The sequence below is a fragment of the Populus trichocarpa genome, chromosome 13, assembly GCF_000002775.5.
Source record: "Populus trichocarpa isolate Nisqually-1 chromosome 13, P.trichocarpa_v4.1, whole genome shotgun sequence".
In the NCBI taxonomy this organism is placed as follows: domain Eukaryota; kingdom Viridiplantae; phylum Streptophyta; class Magnoliopsida; order Malpighiales; family Salicaceae; genus Populus; species Populus trichocarpa.
Genome location: NC_037297.2, coordinates 14,303,149 through 14,329,844, shown reverse-complemented (window position 1 = coordinate 14,329,844; position 26,696 = coordinate 14,303,149). Strand labels below are relative to the sequence as shown.

The window sequence follows — 26,696 nt, the reverse complement described above, 5'->3', positions numbered from 1 at the left end:
CATATAGGGTTTTAGATTAATGAAGAAATTTTAGATTAATGAAAATTTGTGTTCATAGTTTTCCGATTGCCAGCCCTTCCTCTTATAGGATTGCCATGGTGCATGGCAGTTCAGGGAATGATCTATACCTCAAATGGGCTCACAACATCTTGGGCTTTACCTCAGAGCAAGATCCAGTTTCTATCCTCTGTAAAACGATAGAATTTTAATTAACTTTTTTTTTTTTTTTTTGCCCTTTTTGCTAACCTAACAACAAATATTGGAATTGTATGTAAACGAGTCTCTTTGAAACAATAAAAAAATTAAATAATTCCTCCAAATTCCCTCGAGAATCAATCATAGGTTAAAAAATGTCATCTTTTGAGAATTCAAAAAAAAAATTAAAAAATTTATAGGTTAGTTAATGTACGTTTATTAAAAAAAAACAAAAAAAAAAAACACTATCTTAATCAATCATGGAATCAAAGATCTTCAATTTCACTCATGTCTAGGCAAAGGATTTCAATCTTGGCCTACAATGGTCCTCATTAAAAAGTCACAGCAAAAAAAAAAACAGAGAACGAAAATGAGAAATAAGAATACTTGATATAATAAATAAAAAATTAAAATATACTATAATAATTATTAATACTTGGTGCCATGAATATCTTAAGGGGGATAGACATGGATTTATCTAAAAGATTAAGTGAGTGTTTTATATTTTTATATTATAAAGTATCACTTTTTTAACAAAAAAAAAACATTTTTTCATGAAATCTAATATTCTTTTTAAGAATAAAACTAGGATATTACTTTTAATTAGAATTACAACAATGAATTAGCAATCATGATCCTTATTAATATTACTTTTAATTTTAACTATTTAGTAGGTAGCTCAGTGGTAAAAGTTTGGGACTAAGAGGTTTGCTTCCCCTATGGTTTCAGGTTCAAGCCCTGTGGTTGCTAATATGATGGTCACTGGAGGCTTATATGGTCGTTAACTTCAGGGCTCGTGGGATTAGTCAAGGTACGCGCAAGCTAACCCAGACTTCCACGTTAATAAAAAAAAATTACTTTTAATTCACAATGCTATATAGTCACAATACATCATCACCGTACAAGATTATGAATCCGTTTAGAAAAGTTATGACTTTTAAATGTGGTGATGATTTTGAAAAAATTATAAATTATAACTTTTTAAAAATAATAAGTGAAAAGAGATGTGATATTTTCTTTTAAAGAATTACCAAACATTTAAAAACTATAATCAAAACTAAAAATTATAGCCATAAATCAAATTAATGATTCCCACACTGTCAAACATATCATAGCAATTGATGGTAAGATTCTGTTGACGACAATTGACAAGAGGAGTAAATTTTTAAATTTGGAACTTCGAGGAAAAAAAATAAAAAGGAAAAGGAGTAAAAGAGTTGAAAAGGACAGTGGCAATTAGCGGCGATGATCATTGTAATAAAAAGGGTAAGAACAGACGCCGTCGCCTGTGCACTTTTTAAGAAAAACTACGGCCACGCTTATGCCGCGTATGTTATTATAATTTTTTATATTGTGTTTTTAAAGCTTTTTTTATATATAAATATATTAAAATAAATTTTTATTTTTTAAAATTTATTTTTGATATAAACTTATTAAAAAAATATTTAAAAATATTTAATTTTTTTTAAAATCACGATGTCACCATAAAAACATACACCACCTAAACAAGATGAATTTAAATTTTTTTATGAAATCTAAAAACACACATGTATTTATAGTTTTTAGAATGTGTAGTGAGAAGTGATTGTGGTTTTATGGGATACATAAAAATAATAAAAAAATATATATTTTTTTACTTTTAAAGTAAGATGTGGTTGTGCCAAACATTGCCACCGCATCTTAATTCTAAACTCACTTTTAAAAAATAAAATTTCTTTACATCAAATTAATATTTTTTTAATGTTCTTAAATCATTTTGATATGCTGATGTCAAAAATATTTTTTTAAAAAATAAAAAATATATTATTTTAATATATTTTCAAATAAAAAATATTTTAAAAAACAACTATTACCACACTCCCAAACACCCAAACATAAATCATGCATAAACAAGTTGTACTTAAAAAAAAAAAAAAAAAAAAACCTCATACTCACCCCGGCTTTATCTCACTCATAAACATAACTTTAATGGTTGTCGCTTGGACTTCCACACTACCTTAGTACTTTTTGATTGTGACATTTTTTTTGTAAGCATAATTATCATACCCGATGTAATGACCATAGATCATCAATTTATAAATGATAATGTTTTTTGTGTTTAGTGTTGATATTATTAAATTTAAAATATATTTAGATATGATAATTAAATCACATTGAATTAAATGAATTTAATTAAGTTAATATTTTATATAATTTAATTAAAAATTCAGTTTGGATTAAACATTACTCACACACTCAAGGCCCTGTTTGTTTTTGTGTTTTAAAAAAAAATTTAAAAAATTTTAATTTTTTTTTATATCAATAAATGTTGTGTTGAACTATTTTATTCAATAAAATATCCTTAATTTTTTAAAAGTTATTATATATACAAAGAAGATTTTGTCAGTAAATACCAAATATATTGTCTTACTTTAAAAAATAAAAACTCTACATGCCGAAATTTAAATGGCTTCTACTATATATATATATAAAAAGAAAAAAATATATTTTTTTTGGATACATCACAATACAAAATATATGTCAATACTAATATGTCAATTCAATTTTATTTTTAATTAAGAAATAGACTAAAACATTAATATAATTTTTAAAAAATAGATTAATCCCACTTTTTCATTTTATATCTATTTATGAACCATATAAAATCTTAAATAGTATAAAATCAGCTTCTCGGATCAATTCTAATCTATAGTACTTTATTTCTACTATTAAAACTCTAAAAATGCTTAAAATAAATCAACAAAAGTTAATAATTAAAATCTGAAAAATAGTAAAAATACATCAAAATTTATATAAAAAATAAATTTAAATCCTTGATTTTTTTTTTAAATAATATACGACCCTTTGTTATTGTTTTATATTATTTTTACTCCTTTAAATGAAAATATTCATATTGTTTTTTTATTCATGTCTATATCTTATTTGTCTCATATATATTAAAAAGGAAGTATCTACAATTAAAACAATTTTTTTTTTTATAAAAACTATAATGCTAATATTGTAATCATATTAAAATTTAGTGACACGTACATTGAATAAAATCTTTATACATATTTGTACCTTATTTATTTGAGTAATACATAGATAATTTTATTCATATTTCATTTCTCCATAATATTTTACTGTTTTTCTTTTATTTCTAAAGAATTGATTTCAATATTTTTTAAAAATATTTATTGATATATTTATGAAACGTATGTGCTAAAAGTACTAACATTAGTTAAGCTGCAATTTAAATGAAGAATCTAATTAAAGGGATATTTGAAATTACCGTAATAGTTGTTTTGTTAAGTGTTTTTGACTCGAAAATAAATCAAAATAATATATATATTTTTTTAAAAAAAATTATTTTTGATATCAGCATATTAAAATAATTTAAAAACACTAAAAAACAATTAATCTAAAATAAAAAAAAATAATTTTTTTAAAAATACTTTTAAAACTCAAAAACAAATGAGTCTAAATAAAAATTGCTCTGGATATATACATTCATCACAAGTTTTTCACGTATACCTCTCAATGAAGGATATCTAAATTGATGATCATGTCAGCAATGATAAGACATCTGCAAACTAAGTTTACAGAAGTTTTTGAAACGATCTAGATACTCAAAGGGACTAAATATCAAAATCGAAAATGGCAAGATGGGCTTAACCCTGCTGTACCAATGTACAGATCATACAGAGTTCTGGAGTCAGGAATCCTGAAGGCTGAACCCTGCTGTCCTGAACGAAGTCAGTCACAGGCCAATATTCTGCAGCAGACAATATTCTATCTCCTTCCCTTTTTTCTTCGAACTCTTCCATGCCTGCCTGGCTTGACCAGGAGGTGGTCATGATTTGTTCCATGATGCAAGTCCTCTATGTGGTTTTGGGCTGGCTACTACAGTAAGTTAGTTAGTATATAACAACAAAAGCATGGTCCATACATAGTATTTGGACATGTGAAGAAACAACCTTGAACAGTGATGTATTTGGCGATCTTCATAGATTGAAAACTACGTTTGTTTGGACTATTAAGGCTCTCTTTATAGGGCGAGGAGGTGTGTGTTAGGCAAATGAGAAAGGGACATGGGGTAATTAAGCAGTCTGCGGTGATCATGGTGGGTTTGAAACCTTTTGAAATTGTATTCCTCTTTGGATTCTAGTAAAGGGAGTCTCCAAGCTTAGGTTGGTGAGCGCCAAGCGAATCATATACAGGGAAGTAGCAGCGAAATGTCAAAGAGTAATAGCACTGGATGTCTGTATGTGCTTGCTGTGCTCATCATATGTTTGAATTCAGGTGGTTCTTCCCCTAACATCATGCAATGCCCAGTAGATTCTCCCCACTGACCAAGTCATGCAATATTCAATTACAGCAAGCTTTTTTCGTGGTGTTCGTACATATTACTCTGTTTGTCTTTACCGTGTTGCCATGTTTTTTAAAAATTTTAATTTTTTTTTTTGCTTATTTTTTTTTTGATGTTTTAAAAATATTTTGATGTAAAAAATAAATTTTAATAAATAAAAAAAATATTATTTTTATATATTTTTAAATAAAAAAACATTTAAAAAAACAACTACTACTATAATATCAAACACTATTTTAAAGCTAACTCCAGTTGAGAAAGAGATTACTTTCGTGATGCTTTTCATTACCTCAAATAATTTTTTAATGTCATATTTTAATAAGTAAAATTCTCATGAATCCCCTTGTTTTTTTGTTGTTTTGTTCTTTCAGGAATAGCTTGAGTTTTGACTCAATCGAAGAGATGAATTTAGTTTTGGTGCACAAAAACCTGGCTAAGTATACTTTTTATAGTAAAAAAAAATACATAGTACGTTATTACAACGTTAATTATCATAAATAATCATCAAGGATGTAAAATTGAAAGGAAACATGCTTAAAAGATGGTTTCAGTTCTTGAGGTTTGATTCATGTAGCAATTGAAAAAGGACACAACAATTGCAAGTAATAATATGAATCCAGTGATATTCAAATCTATCAAGTACTCCAAAGATGTTCATAATTTCATGTTGCACTTCTCGAGTCAAAGGTTGGAACCCCAGTAAGGTGGTCTAGCGGTATTTAGCCAAGAGTTTACGGGTTTGCTTCCTCTAAGATTTTAATCCTGTAAAAAAGCTAATTTTAAACTGCAAAAAAATAATTAGACGTGTGTAAGCTGACCAGAATATTCTACATTTTAAAAGAAAAGGAGTCAAAGGTTGGGTTGGTTGGTACAAACTTTTTGAACACGGAGGCCTCCCAGTTGGAGATCACACCAGGCCATATCATTAGTATTTCTAGCAGGCTTTCATTAGTATATTGATCAAGTCAAGCTTTCAACTTTCTCCCCATTGTATTGTAAAAGTTGAAACAATAGAATTACCATCCAATTAAACCCCTTTTGCGGCCATGATTTGGCTAAGTAATAGAAAAAGTTGGTTTGAACTCACTGTTTACAGGATTGTACCAATCATTTGGTCCACATTAGCATCTGAGTTTGTTCATTTAAGACAGCTAGGAATCATGCGTCGGTAGAAGGCACTCTATAACGACCGAAAGGAAGAGGAAAATGTTAGTATGTCTATGGGCCTGCGTTTGAACCGTGTGTGTACTAAAGTTGACCACTGTAGATCATAGTTTCGGCAGTAATTCACAAACGATTGAATGGAATAATCAAGTGGGTGGTTGTGTGTTCTCATAACTCATTGAACAAAAGCAAGAAAAGTAGCAGCAGTGAGGAAATGCAGGCTGGTAATCATGGAGGAATCCCTGCCATTGAAAGCCAACTTTCTCTTGGCATGCCAGCTTGGCGCGCGACATGTTGGCATGCAAATGTTCTTGTAAAGTTGTAGTAGGACGACTAGAGCATAGTCAAAGCAATTATTCTATAGTGTCTAGAATAGAGCATTAGGTTTAACGCAAACACTGTCATAAATCACAATGGTATGTGAAATCAGTTGATCAGACAGTGTCATGTCATGAAATCTTAACATGCCATTCTCGAGACAAAAGAATCAGGCACGTGATTCTCTTGCCTCTCATGCCTTCGTTTTGTTCAAGAGCCGCTGCGTAACGCGAAGTACCAAGCAGGGCAAACAAGGTGCTTGTTTTTTGCGCCAATGGCAATAAAAGCAGAAAGGCAAAGCAGAACAAGGTGATATCTACCATCCATTTTCCAGCCTCCTCGTTTGTCCTGGTGTCTCCCGGTAAAACCAACATGAAATCGGCTTATCATGAGGGAGATCGAGCACAATGTGCAGGCTTTTGTGGGTTAAAGTAAAACCATGTGTCCCAGTAGACAACCCTAGCCAGCGGACACAGAAAAGCAAACTAATTTCCGGCAGCGATCATGATGTTGCGTTTCAGAGAATATATATATATATATATATATATATATATATATAGCCTCCTGTGTAGGTAATCAAGGACTTGGAGTTAGTGACTTTGTCTAGGTAACAGGAAATTAAATTCAAAGCAGCACAAAATTAAGACGAGCTGTTCCATTCATGACACTTGACAGCCTTCTATGGAAAACGCTTAAAGTTCAACAAAAACAATCCAATCAGGCCCTTAATTTCCTAACTAGCTACAATTGAATCGTAGTTTAAAAATTATTACGTAAGTGTGATTCAGCGAACCTAAAACTACCACATGATATCTTGTAACTAAGAGCATGTTCATCTTCATGGCGAAAACTATGATTCAAACAAAACAAAGAAAAGGCCCTACCGCCCTAGTTTGTGATCGAAGGACTTCTCCTTCCCTTTTGTGCATAGGAGGACAATAAATATCCTCCTACCTTTGACTACTAATCATTGGTGTGAGTTCCCCGTTTGGGACGGAAATGGGTTAATTTTTTTATTTAAAATTAATTTTTATATGTTTTATTTTATTGTTTTGATATATTAATATCAAAAATAAATTTTAAAATATTATTTTGATGTGTTTATAAAGAAAAAACATCTTAAAAAAAATTACTAATAAACTCCCAAACATTATTTTTATCTCTTTGAATGTCGAGGATATGTACAAGATTGTGAGAATATATTATATGGCTGAGTGGTTAAATTTTTTTTTGGAGATTTTTGTCAATTGAATTTTATCTTTAATATTTTTATTTACTTGAGGATAAAAATTTATTTTCAAATTAATTTATATTTTAATTAAAACTAAATACTTTCTTAAAATGAATCTTTAAACTTTAATTTTCCTTTTTGATTTCGATTCTCATGTTATTATTATTTCTATGGATAAAACATGAGAGATTAAGATTGCGTATAGAAAAAACATATATAAAAAGAAGAAAAATATATTTAGTTAAATAAAAAAAACATAAGAATAAATTTATTCATGAAAAATTTAAAATAAATTTCAGTATTTTTAAAACAATGACATGTTTTCTCTGTTTCAATTGTCTTTTTTTTATTTTTATTTGGAGATGATAACCAAACACCGATTAATTATCAACTTGTCATTGTAGTTTTTTCTTCTTCTTTTTGCAATTAATTATAGGTTTACTTTTTCTTTGAGGAAAAAAGAAAAATTAAAGGAAAGTGGGAAAAGCTAGAAACATGACCTCATGAACAGAGGAAGTGCACACAACTTGGCTAGCTAGCTCCAAGTTGATCATGACTCCTGACAAGCTTAATTTTGTTGGCTTCAGCGATGACACAACTTGGCAACCATGAACAATGAGCCCAATAACTTCAAGAATAAAAGAGTTGAATATATATATATATATATATATAGATCTTATTATATGTTATAATCATTTGATTATTGTCCTTTGTCAGACATACAAAAATTATTGTTTTTTGTCCTAACAAGGACCATGGGAAGGCTAGCTTAGATATAAAGCAAGTGCTCTTCAAATTATTTATTATATTCCCTAGCTAATTAAACTAGTGTTAAGAATCTTTATAAATTTAATCATTTAGATGGTGTTTTAGTAATAAGAACTTGGGATCAAAAGATTTATTTTTTCTGTGGTTTCAGGTTCGAGCCATGTGGTTGCTTATATAATGGCCACTGGAGGCTTACATGGTTATTAACTTCAGGACTCGTGGAATTAGTCGACATACACGCAAGCTGACCCGGACACCCACGTTAAACTAAAAAAAAAATCTTTATAAATTTTAACAAATTCAGCAGTTCTGGACTGGGATATCTTTTTTTTTCTGATGTATTTTAAATGTATATTTAATTTTAAAAATATCAAATTATTTTATATATATATTCAAATAAAAATTATTTTAAAAAAGTATTATATACCACAGCATTAAACACATAGCTAATAGTCATGTGTGGTGTGCAAGGTGGCATCACTCCCTTACATCGTCGTACCTATTATTTTTAATCATACTATTATATATTATAATTAAAAAAATATAATTGTTAAGTTTTAAATTCTTTCTTAATTAAAAAAAAAAACTATTAAATACACTACCATGAAGCAAAGCTCGGTCTTGTCTATAGTAATGTGCTACCAACCATGAGATTGCTATTATGCTAATATTATATTTGATCATTGGATTTGAATTTAAAAGTTTTATTATTCATTTTTTATTCATTTTAAATTATTATTTTTAATTTAACGAATTAATCAAAATCCACATCTTAAACCCCCTCCTTAACTATAAGTTTTTTTTAAGACAAGGTCAATTTTTAATTAAAATTCTGTTTGATAAAGTAAAGCGGTGTAATTACGGTTAAAAATGTTTTTAGACTGATTATAATTTCAAAAGTTGTCTTGTTTTTTGTTTTTTATCTCAAATTATGGTAAAAATTTAATAAGTATGAAAAAAATTACAATTTAATTTTTTTTTTTTCAAATTACAACAGCAAAAATTAGTATAGTGCAAAAACAATTTTTTTTATCACTTCCCCTGTACATTTTTAAAAAGTATATATATTAACGTGGATATTCTTTTGTAGTTCCATTTTAATTTTTAAATAATCCTTTCCATCAATTATCCACATAAAATAAATGGAAAGAATGCCTGTCACGGTGATTTGAGGTCATTGTAGTGTTGGAGGTTTGCTTTTCATCTTACCCCATATTGTGGCCACTAAAAGAGGTTCTGGTTGGCCTTGCAATAGACAATTCAACTAAAATCTCCACCACACATTATACTATGATTTTTAAGAGTATTTTTTATTTAAAAATATATTAAAATAATTTTTTTAACACCAATACATTAAAATCATCACAAAACATGAAAAAAAGTTTTAATTTAATAATTTTTTTTTAAATAAAACATACCTAGTAGATGTCGCGCTTGCGAATCACACCAAATAGCAACCATAGGAGTAAATAAGAAGATGACTGGTCATAATGGGCAACATTTTCAAACATCGAGACTACTAACTACTATGTTATGTTGTTGGTTCCACTTGCACAAATTCATTGCTAACATGGCTACAGCCTCAACATATTTGTCTTCATATAATAATAATTGCTCTCATTTCTTCTTTTCGAGATGAAAAGGAGATTGAAGAGTGTTGGTGGATAGTTTGTACTACAAACTTTGTAGTAAACAGTTCTTTTGATTTGGTCAGGTAAATCAATAGGTATATTCAATAATGTATTCAATGAAATTGTCTCATGATTATGATATTTTTTTAAAATTTTGATAACAAGGATAACCGGATTAATCCGATTGATTTTTTTAACCTGATAATATGTTTAAAGTTGGCATGTATAGCCGTGATATTGTTGAGTTGATGATTGTTTGGTAGTTGCCTTTTTAACTATGCTTTGGTGTATTTTAAAAGTGTATTTGCTCTGAAAAAATTAAATTGATGATTTTTGCTGTGTTTTTAAATGATTCTAATGTACTGATGTTAAAAAATAAAAACAAAAAATATAAATATTATTTTAATACTTTTATAAATAAAAATTATTTTTAAAAAGCACACAATTTAATATCAAACACCCGTTTGAAATCAAGTTTACAAGCTGTGTTTGAATTGGTCATTGTTTTGAAGGATAATGAATATGAATTTCTTGTTAAAAAAACAAATAAATAATATCAAATAATATCAAATATAAAAAATATTAATTTAAAATAAAAAAATAAAAAATTTGTAAAACATAAAAACAATCAACCATCTATCACCTTGAACTCTTTCCATTTACCCTTCTAGGGCAGATCAACACAATGGTCACCTTCTCCAACCCATTTACTCCTCTCACAAGTTTCTTGACACGAATCACAAAACCTCCCAGGTAAAACAGAAAGAAACCCTACCTGGAAACAGTGCAAAGCCAACCACACCAAAAAGGCAGAGCTTGGAAAACTAAAAACACGACTCTAACCTAAGAACAGAAGGTACACCATAGTAAAAGTGAACAGGCAGGGCTTCTGGTCTTAAGATGGTAGCCATTTTTCTTGATTCTATGAGTTCACATTTTGTAAATTTAAAAGAATTCACTTCTTTAATCCATATAAAATACACTCAAGAAGACATTTAATTTCAAAATCATCTTAAAATCAAAGTTATCAAATTTAATCATGTTAATTAATCAGAGGGTCGGTGTTTAAATACCTCATGCCATCCAAATTAAAAATAAAATAAAAATCGCAGTAAAGAGTGAACCCTCATCAACACAAGCCGAATCTTCCTCAAATGCCTGGTAAATAAGCCTCGTTTTCTCCCATAGTCCTTCCCATGCCCCCCTTAAACCCCACCATCCTTCCTGGCTGACCCCAACTCCCCGCCCCACCTCTCTATCCTGTTTAACCCCCTTTTTTTTTTTTAATATATATATATATATATATAGACGCACACACAAAAGTATTTATTTTCTTCTCTCGTGTCATGTCATGCAGCAAGCAAGAATAGCAAATAGCAAATAACACTCTTTCTAACCATGGTATCCAGTAATAAAAACTTGGGACTAAGAAGTTTGTTTTCTCTGTGATCTAAGATTCGAGTCCTGTAGTTGCTTATATAATGGTCATTGAAGGCTTACATAGTCGTTATTTTCAGGGCCCGTGAAATTATTTAAGGTACACGCAAGCGGGTCCGGACACCCATATTAAATTAAAAAAAAAAATAGTACTCTTTCTATCACATGAAAAGGGCTTTTCAACCTTGCCTTTCTCTCTCACATACGCCCCCACGACAATTGCTTCTCTCTCAGGGACAGTTTATAATTATTTTGATGTTTTTTTAGAAAAAAATATCTTAAAAAATAACGTTGTTATATTTTCAAATGCCATTTTAGTGTTTATTCTAAAATATTATTGAATTAGTATTTTTTAGTATTTTTTTAATAATTTTGATATGTTAATTGTTTTTTAAAATTTAAAAATATTATCTTAATATATAATTGTTTTAAAATAACATTTTTTAAAAACTTCACTACCAAACACGCACATATTAGCCAGCTCATCCTCTTTCTCTCTCGCTCTTTCTCTATTTATCTCTCCAAAACCACCAAAACACCAACTCCGCTCCTCTCTATATATCTGATGACACTTTCAACGTTTTCTCCATCAGATCTCTTGGAGATGCGTGATTCTTGAGAAAGTTTGAGACTTTCTGTCTTTTTTGGCTTTTTAACCCTTGTGGTTATCTGGGGGTTTGATATCTTTCAATACCCATGACTCAAAATCCTATCTTTTCTTGATTTGTTCGGTGGTTTTAACCTTAAGATCCCATTTTGGAATCTGGGTTTTGGCTGTTTTTCTGAGAGGAAGCGGAGAGGAAGAGCTTTTGAGAGGGTGAGCAAAAATGGCTAATGGAGCTGAGAGAGAGATGGTGTTGTTGTTTAGTGAAGAAGAGTTGAGAGAGATGAGTGGGGTCAAGAGAGGTGGAGATTACATAGAAGTGATGTGTGGGTGTACTAGCCATAGATATGGTGATGCTGTTGGTAGGCTTAGGGTTTTTATCAATGGTGAACTTGAAATCACATGTGAATGCACTCCTGGTTGTGATGAAGGTCTCTTTTCTTAAAAAGTCTTTGTCTTGGTTTTTAAAATTTTTATGAAGGGTTTTAATGAACCGGGGTCTGATTTTTATGCATGTTGAATAGGTCTTGTGTGTGTGTGTGTGTGTGTGTGTGTGTATGTTTTGACGTTGATGGATGTCACTGTCTTTTGTTTAATCGAGAGTGATAAAGATCCTTTGCCAGTTGTATGGTTTGAATTTTGTTGTGTGTTATTATTACAGTCTCTAAGTGTATGTTGTTTTGTCTGAAAGAGTGAGTTGTGCATGCCATTGCTCAAATAGATAATGCAGTTTTGTCTGTGGACTTTTCTATGTTGATTTTTTCTGGTTCGGATTGAACTACAGCTTGTGTTTTGATTCAAGAACTGGTCTTTTGAGTGATCTTCTTTACAATGAGAGCTGCATGGCTTTTGTTGTTTTGATTGCAATGGTTGACTTTGATGTTCTAAGGTTTGGTGTTTTGATACCAGAATTCTGCTCTTCCTGTTGGACAGAGTAAGCCTTTGTGTATGGCACTCTTCTATGTACTTTATAGTACCCTCTCTGGCCACTCTATCCTTACAGCTCTCTACCTTTACTGTTATTGCTTTAGATTATGTGCAAATTCAAGGTTGACTATGTGAAGAGAACTATGGTTTTGTACAAGGATGGCTGCTGGTTGGGGTCAAACTAGGAAGCTGACTTCTAAAGGGCTATCATGCACACCAATGCTTAAGTTGGATGTGGTCTTCTGTGTGCATGTACATTTGGCTACGTAGTGCTAAGTTAGGATACATCTTCTGACAACTCAGGATCTATCTTCTTTCACATTGCCGAATATTTTTTTTTCCTGTCACGGTGCAACTGGAAGGGTTGTCTAACCTGTGCCTGTGACTCCTCAGAGTCGATTAAAGAATTGATAACTTGGGATGGTATAGGTGGAGGTTTCGACATCTGTTCAGTACTGGAGTCTTGCAAGGGCTTGATACTGAAAGTTGTTACAGTAAGGGCAGTTTCTAGCCTTTAAAAGAGAGTTAGGTTCGTAGAAAGGGGAATGCATTTTGTTCGCAAGAATAACTCTTGTGGTCTTAACTGAAAGGAGAAAGCATTCACACTGTTTATCTTCATTTCTCATTAGTGAAACACCTTCTGCTGGACTTACCTGATAACTTTTAGGGCCACGTTTATGCAACTGTTCGTCTGTGCTCCATGGGCTATCCTGTGGCTCTTGCAGAAGAATGTGGTATATTGTCTGGTACAATAATCCAGTTAAACTTCTTTCTAATGTCTTAGTCACTTTATAACTTCACAGCAATTCAAAAAAATGGCAGTCGGTGTCCCTAAATGTTAAAATGGATTGATGTTCCCCGTGCATTGTTATCTTCTCTGTGACTTGACCATATGAAGCTTTCATTTGTTCCGTGCATGTGATCATAGCATATTTGTATTAAAGTATGATCCTTTTTTTTTGTCTTTAATTTAATCTTTGTTCAGATCTTTTGATTGCTTTATTTCCTGGAAATATCAAGTGCTTCCTTTAATTGTTTGAATGGTTATCTTGATGCAAGACAAGATGACTCCTGCTGCATTTGAGAAGCACTCTGGAAGAGAGACAGCTAGAAAATGGAAGAACAATGTATGGGTCATAGTTAATGGGGAGAAGGTTCCATTGGTAAAGACAGTGCTGCTCAAATACTACAACCAGGCCTCAAAAAATGGCAATGGATCCCACAGGTCACACAATGGACGAGTTTGTCATCGCGATGAGTTTGTTCGCTGTAATAAATGTAACAAGGAACGCAGGTTTCGGTTACGGTCCAAAGAGGAGTGTCGGATTCACCATGATGCTTTGGCTGATGCGAACTGGAAATGTGCTGATATGCCATATGACAAGTAAGTTTCCCCTTGAATCACTGATTGTTGATGATTTGCTTATTTTGACCTTCATGAAGTTTTAGGTCATTAGTCATTTTGAGCGATGATTCTAAAATCTGTTTCCTTTTTACATTGGAAGCTGGATTCTGATCATGCACTTCATGCCTGTATGGTGGAGATTTTGACATGTTTGCAGTTTTTAAGTAAACCATGCATTGATTCATTCTTGTTCTCTTTGTTGGTGAAGTTTCTTGTCTTTAGAGAGCAAAACGAGGTCATGAATCCAATCAATATCTTTGTTTTAATTCATTTTTAACTTCATTTGTTGTGCTGTCTTTTTTGTTTCTTTTCTTCTATTGAAGAATGGGTGATTTTGTGCGTCATTTACTAACAGGATGAATAATTTGTTCGGATGGGCATTGATGATAGAAGATCGAATATTGTTTGATTTAGGTGATAGAAGAATGCTGATGCTTTGAAAACAAAAGTTTATATTATATGATCAGGCTTGTATGATTACAGCGTGATCAGCCTCTATGCAAGCTAGGTATAGGTCATGATTGATAAAAGTACCTTCGATCAGACATTCAACAGCACTTGATTAGGCCAAGGTATCCGGTCAAACAAATTATCCTTATTGATAGACTACTCTCATTAAGGGGTATCACAGGGAGCTAAAGTACATTTAGAGGATTAAAGAAATAACATATCCTTGCTTGAGAAATCATAAATAAAGGAGCAACCTATGTGTTGTTGTAGAAGGATTTCATGTTTTATTAAAAGGGATAGGGGATTCATGTATTTTATCTTTTGCAGGACATTTTTTTTGACCTAGAGTTCTCTTCATGAAGCATTTCTTATTTGCCCTGTCATGAAGTTCGTGTTTATTTGCCAGATCATATCCCCTCTGATTATTTTAGTTGCAAAGTTTCAGTAAATCTGTTAAGCACCTTTTTTTAGCATGTTGAAAAAATGAAAAGATCAGAGATATAATTGTGCTTGATATGATGATAATTTATTTAGTTTAAAAGTTGAGTAGTATTCCCATGTGATTGATGCTTATTTTAATTTCTGAAGTTTAACAAAAATTCTATTATGACAATGGAACCAATCTTGATACATAGCCATAGGTGTCATCCTACCTTTCGCTGCCACCTTTGCACCTCTGCACGGAAGCATTTCTGAAGTGATAGTCATAGAGGGATACAAAGTAAACTCTGTATATAGTGGAGTTTTTAACAAATTCTATTTCCCTAATTGCTAGCCTGCATTTATAGATGTAATTTTGTGCCATGCAATTGAAGGAAACCCAGTGACATGCTATCTACTTCATGCGTTTCTGGAACATTTTCACATTTAGGGTTAAGGACAGTTCTTATTTGAGATCCCGTCCCAGTGACATGCTTTCTACTCCATGCTTTTCTGGAACATTTTCACGTTAAGGACAGTTCTTATTTGAGATCCCATTTACAGAATTTGGAACATGTATAATTTTTGTTTTTTGCATTTTTTTTCCACTCAATCTTTTGTTTTTATTATCTATATTTGAAACTTCTTCATTTAAGTCTTTTGAAGAAGCAAAAGCACCTGTGTTTCTTCATGGGCTACAATTTTTCCATCGGTGCTCGAGTTTCTTTATATTTGGAAGATGTTTTAAATGGATTGGTGGGTTCTTGCAATTATCAGATCTGTACTTGATGCATGACTGAAGTTCGCCTTTTGCACAACTTTAGTGTAGAAATTTGACTAGACTTTTTCTAGCTGTTCAATGGTCTAGCATGCATGCACGCAGTCTGCTAGTAGAAATTTAACTAATGTTGTGGTTTCATGTGTTTTTTTACTTATTTCAGAATAACATGTGATGATGACGAAGAACGGGCAAGTCGAAGGGTGTACAGGGGTTGCACCCGTTCTCCAACATGCAAGGGCTGCACTTCCTGTGTGTGCTTTGGTTGTGAAATCTGTCGTTTCTCAGATTGCAGCTGCCAAACTTGCACCGACTTCACTAGGAATGCAAAAGTTTGAGTTCAAAACAGTGATGCTTTAGCAGTCCTGATATCCCCCCTTTTATTTGTTGCCTTTCCATGGCATTATTGCTTTATTTAATCCCCTGCCCCCACAGTTAAGCCTATGAGTAACATTCTCTTATGTTAAACCTGAAATTCCAGTCTCTGAGTTAGGCATTCATTGTGCTCGTTGGCTGGTATAGAACTTCGAAATTTAGTAATTTATCTCATTTATTTTTTTCTTTTGCATGTTCATGTCTACCGATGGTTTCTTTTCCACCATCAATTCTTGGCAGGTTAAAACCTGCATTTCTTACATCTGCTTAGCCACAGGCACAAGCCCTCCTCACCCGGCCACTGAAAGATGAGGGTTTGTGACAATTGACTTGCATGTTTGGAAGCATGGTTGTCAGGTCTGCTCAGGGTCCATCCAGTTTAGGATTGGGGCATCAATCAATCCAAGTCAATTATTTTATTTTAAATTCTTTGGAGTTGAAAAGACTGTTTCATTTGAACATGAACAGGTCGTTTGAGTTTGGTTTGGTCAACTTGCTAGGTTATCTAAACGGTTAAAGTAAAACCTGGTATGGATACAAAATGATTTGAAGAAAATTTGGTCTAAGACCAAGCTTGGTTGAGTCTATATAAAATGGTCCAAATCAAGTTTTGGGTCATTGGGATACCCTGTTGGGTTAAGTTTGTTTGGAAAAAGGGATGGTTGAACTGAGGTGAAATCCTGTTTTGTGGTGTTTTATACGGTGAAGAATTTTAGTTTTAAGAGGATAGAGATTTTTTTAAAAAATATAAATTAAAAAAATATTTTTTTATTTAGAAATGTATTAAAATAATTTTTTATTATTTTTTTAAAATTATTTAATATTAGCACATTTGAAAATAAAAAAAAAATTATTTTTTAAATAGGCTATTAGTTATTGGTTTTGGTTGCATTTATATATTTTGTGTTTGATAATTTATGAGTTTGAGTTTGAGATTGAGTGAATAATGTTTTCTAAAATATTTTTTATTTAAAAATATATTAAATTTTTTTTTTTAATTTTTGATATTAGCACATCAAAACATAAAAAACAATAAAAATTATTAATTTAATTTAAAAAAAATAAAAAATTTGAGAAACTGTTGTTCAAATAATAGTGGTTGTTTTTTTAAATATATATTTTTTAGAAAATATATTAAAATAATATTTTTATTTTTTAAAAATTATTTTTGACATAGCATATTAAAACAATTTTAAAACACAAAAAAATTGATTTAAAATATAAAAAAATATTTAATTTTTTTCAAAAATGTGTTCCTAAACATGTTTCCAATGATACTCAAAGTTATAATCATGTAACCAACCTAGGGACTAAAGAATAATAACAAGTCTGAAAAAAAAAAATTGAAGACTAACTTGTAATCAAGTACTAAAAAGAAAATTTACTCTTAGTTTTGCGGAGGATGGTAAGCAAGCAGCCAGGTGCAGTTGTAAGTCAACTAGTGTGGAAGTTCTTGGCACCATTGAAGTGCTATGGTGGTGATAATTTCTCCAAGATTGGTCAGAATTGGGAGGAAATCACAAGTGAGTGGATGAATCTACTGAGAAAAATGTCTGTATACTTGTAGAATTTGAAAACAATTGCAACTATATTTCTAAATATTTGGAAATATATTAAAATAATATATTTTTTATTTTTTTAAAATTATTTTTGACATCAGTATATCAAAATAATCTAAAAACACTAAAAAAATATTAATTTAAAAAATAAACTTTTTAAAAACGTTTTTAAAATATTATCCACTTCCATATAAAGATAAAGAGCTGGTTTTGACTTTGAAAGACAAGTTGCAGATGGTTTTAGGCCCATGGAAGAACAAGCATAAAACCCAGAGAAAAGGGCTTTAAGGATATGTTTGGTCTGCGGAATAACATAGGAGTATGAGGGTTTTCTTTCTTTTCTTTTCTTTTCTTTTCTTTTTTATTAGCTCAATCGGACAAAAAAATTGCTAAAACATCATAGTTGGAAATTTATTTTTGAGAATAGAACAATTCACTGAGGCACACATGTCTCGAATGTAAGCTTAAAGGATGAAAAAATGCCTCTGCAATTGTAATTTTAAGATCACAAATATGAGACCTGTCTCGATATACTATGTTAATTTTATAAATAAATTTTTAATTATTATATTTTGATAAAAAATTTAGCCACTATTTTAATTTTGAATTGCTATATATATAATTAAATAAATATAGTTTAAAAAACAAAGTTTTTAAATTCAATAGAGTTCATAACTAGGGTGGTCACAAGGTGATTTAAGTTAATTTAATATATCATCTTTTTTTTTTAAGTTGTCATCTTGGAATTCTTTTAAAAGCTAGCCTATGTTTTTGCTATTCGTTTAAGATTGTATTTGAATCTGTAAAATCAACCAATTTATATTAAAAAAACTTTTTCATGATTTAATTTGGAACTCGAACCAAACAAATAGCTGAATTAGAAGATTTCAAAATTAATCAACTTGGTTTAATTAATAACATTGCTAAAAAATTCCCTATAATTTTAATATTCTTTTTTTTTTATCACAATTAAAAAGTTTTTGATTCCATCCAAGATAGAGCGGGAGAATGAACTAGTTTTATATACTATTTATACTAATTTCTCTTAAGATTTGAAATTATATTTCCCACTTTTGGACTATGGATTTTTTTTCATATATATTTTCATGAAAATTACTAAAATTTAAAAAAATTAAAAAAAGATAATTAAAATGAATATTATTTAAGAAAAATAAAAGAATTAGAATATTACTAGTTATTCTATTTTCTTATAACAAAAATCCCAATTATAAATAAAAAAATCAATACGTGCATTTAATTAAATAAATCAAGAACCTTCTATGCAAATAAATGCAGAAAAAAATATTAAAATGTCTATTCGACTCGCTTTGCTAGAGGTTAAATAATTTTTTTAATGCAAATAAATTAATGTGTAGATGTTATTAATGTGCTTTTTGACAACGAGTAAAAAATATAACTATAAATCAAAAGATCGATGCTTACATATATAGTAGACACTATATGCGTTAATAAAAACATGTAAAATCTCAAACTTATTTTTAACGTAGTGGAAAATTAGGATTATGTTGCAATTGCTACATTGAAACACCATTTTATTAGTCTCTATATAATAATTTTTCAAAAAAAATATAAAGAAAAAAAAATCTAAAAAAAAAATTGCAAAAAAATAAAGATAAATAGACTAAGTGTAAAGCAATAAATATTCAAAGTGTAAAGAATAAAAAATAATATTGTTTTTAAAAAAATTATAAAGGAAAAAAAACTAAAAAAATATTACAAAAATTTGAAGATAATAAAAAAAATGGTGATCAATAGGCGAAATAAAATATAAAATGATAAAAACATTGAAGAAAATTTTAATTGTGCTATTTCTATTGTATTTTTTCAAAAAACAAAAAAATTACAAACTTATCACCGTTAGAAAACCCGCTAAAGGAAAAAAATATAGAAAATTTCAATGGTGACATTTGTACCCTAAAAAAACCTTGTACTTCTAGTACATGTATAGTTTTTATATTTATAAGGATACGATTGTTCTTATAGTATGTTGTTCTGAGCCTACACTCACCAGACGTAAAACAAAACAGTTGTCCAGTACAGTAGTCTAGTTTGCATCGCTGTCATGTCCTTTCCACTTCTATTTTATATTTTATCCAACACACCATGGCCTATGAAATACCAGAAGCTTGCACAAGTATAGGAATGAGGGAGGGAGGGAGAGTCCGAGAGGGCATTCGGCTTGCACAAAAGACAACAAAAAGCACCACTCCCAAGGAGCACCTGGGGAGCACACCAAATTTTGCACGAATTAAGATTTTAAGGAAGAATCTCCGAGACCACATGATACAATCCAGATCCATGCATATATTGAGCCCAAAACTTGATGCCAAGGTTCTCTTAGAATCTCACAGCCACCATGAACCAACCATGAGCAACCATTATCACCACTCCCCTTGCACCAGCAGACCAGCTTCCCCTCAACGAAAGCCAAACAACAATTCCTAAATACCATTATAATTATACTATAATAAACTAAAAGTGAAGGGGAATACTGCAGCATCAACTGTAATTGAGGCAAGTCCAGCACCAGACGAGCAATGTAGCAAACATTTTCTCTGACATCCATTAACGTAAAATAATTTACACAAAGGAGGCGAGTCTGCAGTGCACTGCAGGTCCACTCATAGCCTATTTCAAGTTACAGCTCAACATGTTACAGTGCAACGTAAACATGACAAAAATCAGTTTGGTGGCTGTCTACCTCTCCCACCTGAAAAACGACCACCCCCTCTACGATAAGGTTTTCTTCCATGGCTGGAAGAGGCTCCTGCATTGAATTGCTGAGGAGCTTGTATGTTGCCAGGAGGGATGGCTGGTGGTTGGAAACTACAGTTATGTACTAAAGGCGGTCCAGTGGATATCATTCCTTGGTCTACCACATTCATAGCTGGAGGATTAGGTTGAACCTGAAATCCTGTTCCAAATGCAGCTTGGTTAAAGTAGTGTCCTCCCACTACAGGCCATGGTGGAGGATATGCAGGTCCAGCAAAGAAATTTGGTTGTCCGCCTGCGAACAAAGCATTAGGAAGTGATCTCTGACCAGGATTGAACTGTTGCTGAATTGGCATACCATTTGCCATAGGTATCTGATAGGGATGCTGAAGTTGACTCTGTACAGGCCAAGGCATATTATTAGATGGAAACCCACCTCGAATTGCTAAAGCTTGAGGCTGCTGAGATGGTACCATACTCGTCCATACACCATTTGAAGGTGCATAAACACCAGTTGTCTGAGGCACTGGGGCCAATGATGTTCCAACAGCAGAGTCATTACGCAAATTTTGATCGGGTGGTAGCTGATCTACACCAGTTGGCATTTGCTCCCCAAAAGGTTTATTATTCTTCCAACCGCCACCCCTATTTTTCACCTTCCTTCTATTGTTTTTGTTTTTTCCAGATTTCTCATCACTAACTCCCCTCTTTGACATTTTTAACATCCTCTTGTGCTCCGCCTCTTTCTCATCATCTGAAAATTCTGTCTCATTAGTTAACTCTTCATCGTATTCACCAGATGCATCATACCCTTTCTTGTGAAGATTCTTGACATTGAGCACATGATTGGCAAACTCAGGAACAAAAGATATCAAAGTACCATTAAGGACCCCAGAAGGGACTTCACTTTCTGAATTGTATCTCACCACGTAGTATGGGTTTTTGACAGGTCCAAAAATCTCATCTACCAACCCCAACGGGGATCTCTTTTCAGTTATCCACAGGATAGAACCCTCATTCAAGGGATTGTGCTTTTCCACCCCTTGTACTATAACCTGGGGACCTATAGCCTGAAAAATCAAGAATAAAAGATATACTGATACAGCTCTTACCAATCTAAAGTCAACCTAGAGCTTAAATTGACAGAGAAAGCAAACATTTCTGTGTGATTTACATATATTGGTGTTAGATTTAAGACATCTAAACTTCAATAAAAATGATCTGCACTTGGCTTCAGATGGGCTTACCGACAAAACAACTCCAACAGGTAGCATCTGATGATGAAGTTCCAATGAAGCATGAACAGGAGGAACAGGAGAGAGAAACTGCAGATTTGGCACAAGTTTATTTGATTAGCAATATGACATAAAAACAAAACATTGAAACGCCTGAATAGTGAGCCACTGGATCAAATTTTGATCTGCAACCTAACTCAGGAATACAAAGAAGAAGTCATGCTCTGCATACTTGCCATCAATGGGTATAACAGTATAGCCTTATTCTGGGTCCATAGAAAGTCACACACAGAGGAGCCAAGTCAAAAATTCCTATTCTTAAACTAACATTAATAGTAAATTGCATTATCATTATCAAAGCAATTAACCTGTTAATGAAGAACCATAAAAATCAGTGACTATATCAAATAGAGAAGGAACGAAGACTTTTTAGTTTTTATTGTTATTTTTTTTTTCACAGTCCTCTAATTGTATTCTTACATAAACCTTAAGTTAATTGGGCTGGAGCACCAGTAACTACAACAAAAAATTTGTTTTCAAACAGTATTCATGTTAAGCTGCTAAACCTTCATCTTCTGGAAAGTGAAGAAACAATACACCGCTAGACTATGCCATGTAACACAATAAATTGCCCTAACATTTACTTGCCAGAAAGAATGTGTATAAAAACACCTTGCATTTCTATATTTAACTCCATAGATCGTACTCACATGATCAATGACAAAGCAAGAACTAATAATTCCAATGCCTTGGACATTAAACAATGTACAATAAGAAAAAACTGATTCACACATAAAATAGCAGCAAAAGCAGCAAAAATTTACCTGAACCTCGTTCTTCGACCTAATAGGCTCTCCCGTAGCAGCATCCTCCTCCTCATCAACATCACTCCACTCAACCATCTTGTATCCATCGTCCTCCTCCTCCTCCACCACCTCCTCCTCCTCCTCCTCACCCTCATCCTCACTATCATTCCCAGCAACCATTTCCTCTCCATCAGCATCCCTTATCTCACCTTCTTCCATGTCACCCAAACCATCTAACCTTTTATTTACTTCCATTCTAACTTCCACCTTCTTCTCCTCCTCTTCCTGATCACTCTCCTCTTCTTGTTCACCATCATCATCATCACTGCTACTAGAAGATGAACTGCTTTCACTCTCCGATTCAGACTCGCTTTCACTTTCGCTCTCCTCTTCATCACTCACTATTTTACCATTCACACCACTACCGTCACCAATATCTGAACCTGACCCATTCATCAAACCACCATTACCTATCTCTGCCTCATCACCCACAACTTTTGCACCCCCATCAACCACAACTAAACTCAGTTCAGCAACCAAACTAACCCTTCCCATCTCCTCCTCAATAGAACACCCCAAACTCCCTCCTCTTTCAAGCTCCACTCTTTCTTCCTTCACCTTCACCAAACCCCCCAGATCAGACCCATCAACAATTCCGTTCTTTTCTTCGAAAACTGAATCAGAAACATTAACAACCAGGTCCTTAACAACAAGCCCTTTATCATCCATCTCCATTCTCTTCTCAAAATCTAAACTAAACCTTTCTGGGCCTTCAAAAAACTCCTCTATAGAATCAAAATCAAGAAAAGAATCAGCAAAATTTGTGAGCTTTTGATCAAAAGGGTCAATTGGGTCTTCCAAGTTTCTAGCTTTTGAAACTTGGTTGCTTTCTTCTTCTTCTTCTTTAATGGTGGAGGGTTCAGATACAAACCCCACCATTTTTAAGATTGGATTTTTGGAGAGAAGAGTTTATGGTGCAGTGAAATTTCATAACTGAAACAGTGGAAAATCTATTGATAATATATATATACTGTTTTCCTTTTTTTGTGTTTGTGAGAACTGGGATTTCTGTTGTTTGGGAGAAAGGTTTGCCTCTTAAACCCTAGTTGGAAGGTGCTAGGGTTTTGGTTTTTGTTGGGATTTTTTATATGGATTTGGTGAGCTAAGCCTTCTTATTTACATGGGATGGGCTACTCTTGGGCCATTAATTTGAATCTGTTATTTTGAGACACCCCCCCTGTTTTCCTATCCTTTTCTTGTTCATATGATATTATGATAGGTTAAGAAATAAAGAAGTGGACGTTGATCTTCTCATAAGGATAAAAAATTGTATAATAAATTGATGACTTGATGTGTTTTTCAAATTAAAATTAAGATTATCACATATTTTCAACCATTAATGAAACTTTGAATTATTGTTCTTGATATCTTGATTTCTACCAAGATACTATGGGCCTAGACATCCAAGGTTATATAATTTCTGCAAATATGCAAGCAATAGATGTTATTTTTAATGAATTAAAATTTGTTTAGATCATTAATTTCTAGATTTGTTCATGCAATTATTGGTCAAAACTAATCATGCCAATTTCCCCTGTATTGCTCCAATTTTATGAAGGAAAAAGCTAGGATTAAAACATTATATATATGAATGCATTCATTAACTTTTATCTACCATAGATTTGTTTTTGAAAAAAATCAAATATTTAAATAAAAACCAATGACTTTTTTAAAAACATTAAATAAATGTTATTTTATATATTAATATTTTTAAATATTCCCACAAATTCTAAATAAAAAAGAAATATCGTGATTAATTAAGATCCCGTTTGTTTTTTATTAAAAACATTGAATAATTTTTAATAAATACCCTTTTATGAAATATTCTTAAAGTGTGATCCTAAGATTCCGTTTGTTTTTTATTTTATTTTTTTATTTTAAATTAATTTTTTTTGATGTTTTTAGATCATTTTGATATTCTAATATGTAAAAAATAATTTTTAAAAAATAAAAAAAATATTATTTTGATGTATTAATTTCTAAGTAAAAAATATTTTTAAAAACAACAATCATATATAACATTCTCAAACACCCCCCTTATCTATATGGTCATGCCACGATTTTAAACCATGCATGATTGAAATAATAATAAAAAAAAACACTATTTTTAATGTTTTCATTATTATTGAACCACAATTTAAAACGCTAGGTAGCAAAATTGAAAGCTTATTACAAGCTGGGCTATGAAAAGGACTTCTGAAACAAAATAAATACAGAAAGCTGTAATCTAATGGAATTAATTCTCATAATTTATTACACCCAGTTGTCCTTTCTCATAACTTTCTTCACTCATTAAGCTGAGACAGACAAAATGCACTGAGAGTGATAATATCTGTAGATGATGATGAAAGGGAAACCAAACACCCCTTTAATTTCTTGCTGGCATTTCACATGCATCTCATCATTCAACAACTTCCCAGGCACGGCTGTCTATATCCATCCCTTGATTCCCTCAGCAACAAAAACAGAAGGAAAATCCCATGAGTTTTCATCTTCCTGCCCTTTCATGATCATACTTTGTATTCGTAGAAGTTTACACTTCTGCATTTTCTTGATTAAAAGGTTCAAAGAAAGTAAGTTCAATGTCAAGAAAAAAAAATCATTGCTAGAAGATTGGAGCATGCAGCTAGCCTAGACAGAAAATTATCTGGTGCGTAAATTAAATCATAGTTTTAATACCCAGATTGGCCTGACACGTCGACACAAAATATATAATTGATCTGGTCAAAACCCGACTATCAACTATTTTTTTAATGAAATAATATTATTTTAATTTTTAATTTTTAATTATTTTTATTAACCTGGATAAACCTTGAACCCGTTATAAAAATCTTCCCTCAACTACCGGATTGATTTTTAAAACTACGTGTAAAATTGCTACCCTCTATTAGGTCATTAAATGGTTCACCTAGACTAGTACTCTTATTATTTCACTTATTTCTGAAAAAGACTCCATGCATGCATGCATTAATATAATTATGCGAACCAGACAACGTATGTTAATAAAAAAAAAATACAATTTTAATAGTAAAAGTTAGACCGTACGTATTCAGTTATTGGCATCACCTACAGAACTCCACCTTCCATGTCCTCTCCTCTTGATGATGAGCCATTACTGTCCATCCTCCTGATTAAAGCTGCCCGTCTGTGAATTTATCACACTCCCTGCACAAACTGCAGGATTCCAAACCCAAAACCATTGACGTATTCCCCCCTTTTCTATGCTGCAAACAAGAAAGAACATTGAGCATCTATCTCCCTTTGAGGACTCTAGCTCTCTACAGTTTCCTTCTTGATTTTTTCTCGATGAACAACACTGCTCTCTACAATTTCCCACCCCAGATTTCTCATAAAAAAAGGTTAAGAAATAGAATAACAACGTGTAAAACTAGAGGTTCAAGCATGTTTTTATAAGTAGCTTCAAGGCATCCAAAACTTATTTAATTAACACCATATATATATATGGTGTTAATTAATATATATATAAACTTAGAGCAAAGGGGAAAAAACCATGCTGAAGTCCTCCAAAGCTAACTAGCTAAAGGAATGAAGAACAGTAATTCAGTGGTAAGATTTGAGAATAGCTCCACAGAAAGTACACATGATAGCTCTCCAAGATCTCGAGTAAAATGGCACATAGCAAAATCTTGTGCAGGTTTTCATGTCAGCTACACTTGCTCCGCCACCACACCTTGAACAAGTACCAGCTGCCGGCTTGCTTCTTCTCACTTTCCGAGTCTGATCAACAAGAAAACAAAAGTAAACCATGGTGTTCTTGTCTTGATATATTTTGGGCTTGCCGTAGTTTTTTTGAGTTGAGACTTGAGAGAGCAATACTGCTGGTAAGCAGTCAGCACATAAATATATAGTAGCTGGGCAAGTGCATTTATATACGCATGAGAGGCGTTAAAGATCAAGCAACTTCATTGGTCTTTTGACCGTTAGATTCGCCGCATTTTTAAAACTAATACTCTTTTTAATCCAATTAATTTTAACCCCGTCGTGTAAAGGTATGTTTGGAGTTGAGATGAATGTTTAGCTATTTTTTTAATTTTTTTAATTTTGTTTTGTTTTAAATTAATTTTTTAATTTTTATAATTGTTTTGATATGTTGATGTTAAAAATAAATTTAAAAAAATAAAAAAAATTATTTTAATATATTTCTAAGTGAAAAGTACTTTGAAATATAATCTCTACCATACTCTTAAATAGACACTAAATTTAGTCTGGTTTGTATCAACCCGGTAATCTA

At 31.8% G+C, this 26,696-nt stretch overlaps 3 protein-coding genes across 5 annotated transcripts; 1 reads left to right on the top strand and 2 right to left on the bottom strand.

Moving 5' to 3' along the window:
* The first annotated feature begins 11,549 nt into the window (after nucleotides 1-11,549).
* Nucleotides 11,550-16,244, top strand: LOC7497395 (protein ULTRAPETALA 1). Its single transcript, XM_002319881.4, has 3 exons — nucleotides 11,550-12,127; nucleotides 13,683-14,007; nucleotides 15,840-16,244. Exons 1-3 carry the CDS (start codon nucleotides 11,920-11,922, stop codon nucleotides 16,012-16,014), a joined length of 708 nt encoding a protein of 235 aa, XP_002319917.1. The 5' UTR covers nucleotides 11,550-11,919; the 3' UTR covers nucleotides 16,015-16,244.
* A 3,866-nt stretch (nucleotides 16,245-20,110) lies between these two features.
* On the bottom strand, nucleotides 20,111-23,525 carry LOC7497394 (H/ACA ribonucleoprotein complex non-core subunit NAF1). Its single transcript, XM_052446668.1, has 3 exons — nucleotides 22,403-23,525; nucleotides 21,591-21,668; nucleotides 20,111-21,413 (listed from the first exon to the last, which is right to left on the bottom strand). Exons 1-3 carry the CDS (start codon nucleotides 23,321-23,323, stop codon nucleotides 20,313-20,315), a joined length of 2,100 nt encoding a protein of 699 aa, XP_052302628.1. The 5' UTR covers nucleotides 23,324-23,525; the 3' UTR covers nucleotides 20,111-20,312.
* A 1,021-nt stretch (nucleotides 23,526-24,546) lies between these two features.
* Nucleotides 24,547-26,319, bottom strand: LOC7494426 (uncharacterized). Of its 3 annotated transcripts, none has more exons than XM_024583441.2 (2): nucleotides 25,490-26,319; nucleotides 24,547-24,994 (listed from the first exon to the last, which is right to left on the bottom strand). In XM_024583441.2, exon 1 carries the CDS (start codon nucleotides 26,210-26,212, stop codon nucleotides 26,006-26,008), a length of 207 nt encoding a protein of 68 aa, XP_024439209.1. In that variant the 5' UTR covers nucleotides 26,213-26,319; the 3' UTR covers nucleotides 24,547-24,994; nucleotides 25,490-26,005. The 3 variants fall into 3 exon arrangements, with proteins under 3 accessions (XP_024439209.1, XP_024439208.1, XP_002319374.3); XM_024583440.2 differs by having other exon boundaries at nucleotides 24,547-24,985; XM_002319338.4 differs by having other exon boundaries at nucleotides 25,511-26,319.
* Between the last annotated feature and the right edge of the window lie 377 nt (nucleotides 26,320-26,696).

Bases quoted from the DNA above. Each gene is read 5' to 3' on its own strand.
- LOC7497394 (XM_052446668.1), bottom strand. From the start codon at position 23,323: ATGGTGGGGTTTGTATCTGAACCCTCCACCATTAAAGAAGAAGAAGAA. The intron at 21,669-22,402 runs GTAAATTTTTGC...CCAAATCTGCAG, and splicing joins GGTCGAAGAACGAGGTTCAG to TTTCTCTCTCCTGTTCCTCC. The intron at 21,414-21,590 runs GTAAGCCCATCT...TTGATTTTTCAG, and splicing joins CTGTTGGAGTTGTTTTGTCG to GCTATAGGTCCCCAGGTTAT.
- LOC7494426 (XM_024583441.2), bottom strand. From the start codon at position 26,212: ATGGTTTACTTTTGTTTTCTTGTTGATCAGACTCGGAAAGTGAGAAGA.
- LOC7497395 (XM_002319881.4), top strand. From the start codon at position 11,920: ATGGCTAATGGAGCTGAGAGAGAGATGGTGTTGTTGTTTAGTGAAGAA. The intron at 12,128-13,682 runs GTCTCTTTTCTT...TCTTGATGCAAG, and splicing joins CACTCCTGGTTGTGATGAAG to ACAAGATGACTCCTGCTGCA. The intron at 14,008-15,839 runs GTAAGTTTCCCC...TACTTATTTCAG, and splicing joins GCTGATATGCCATATGACAA to AATAACATGTGATGATGACG.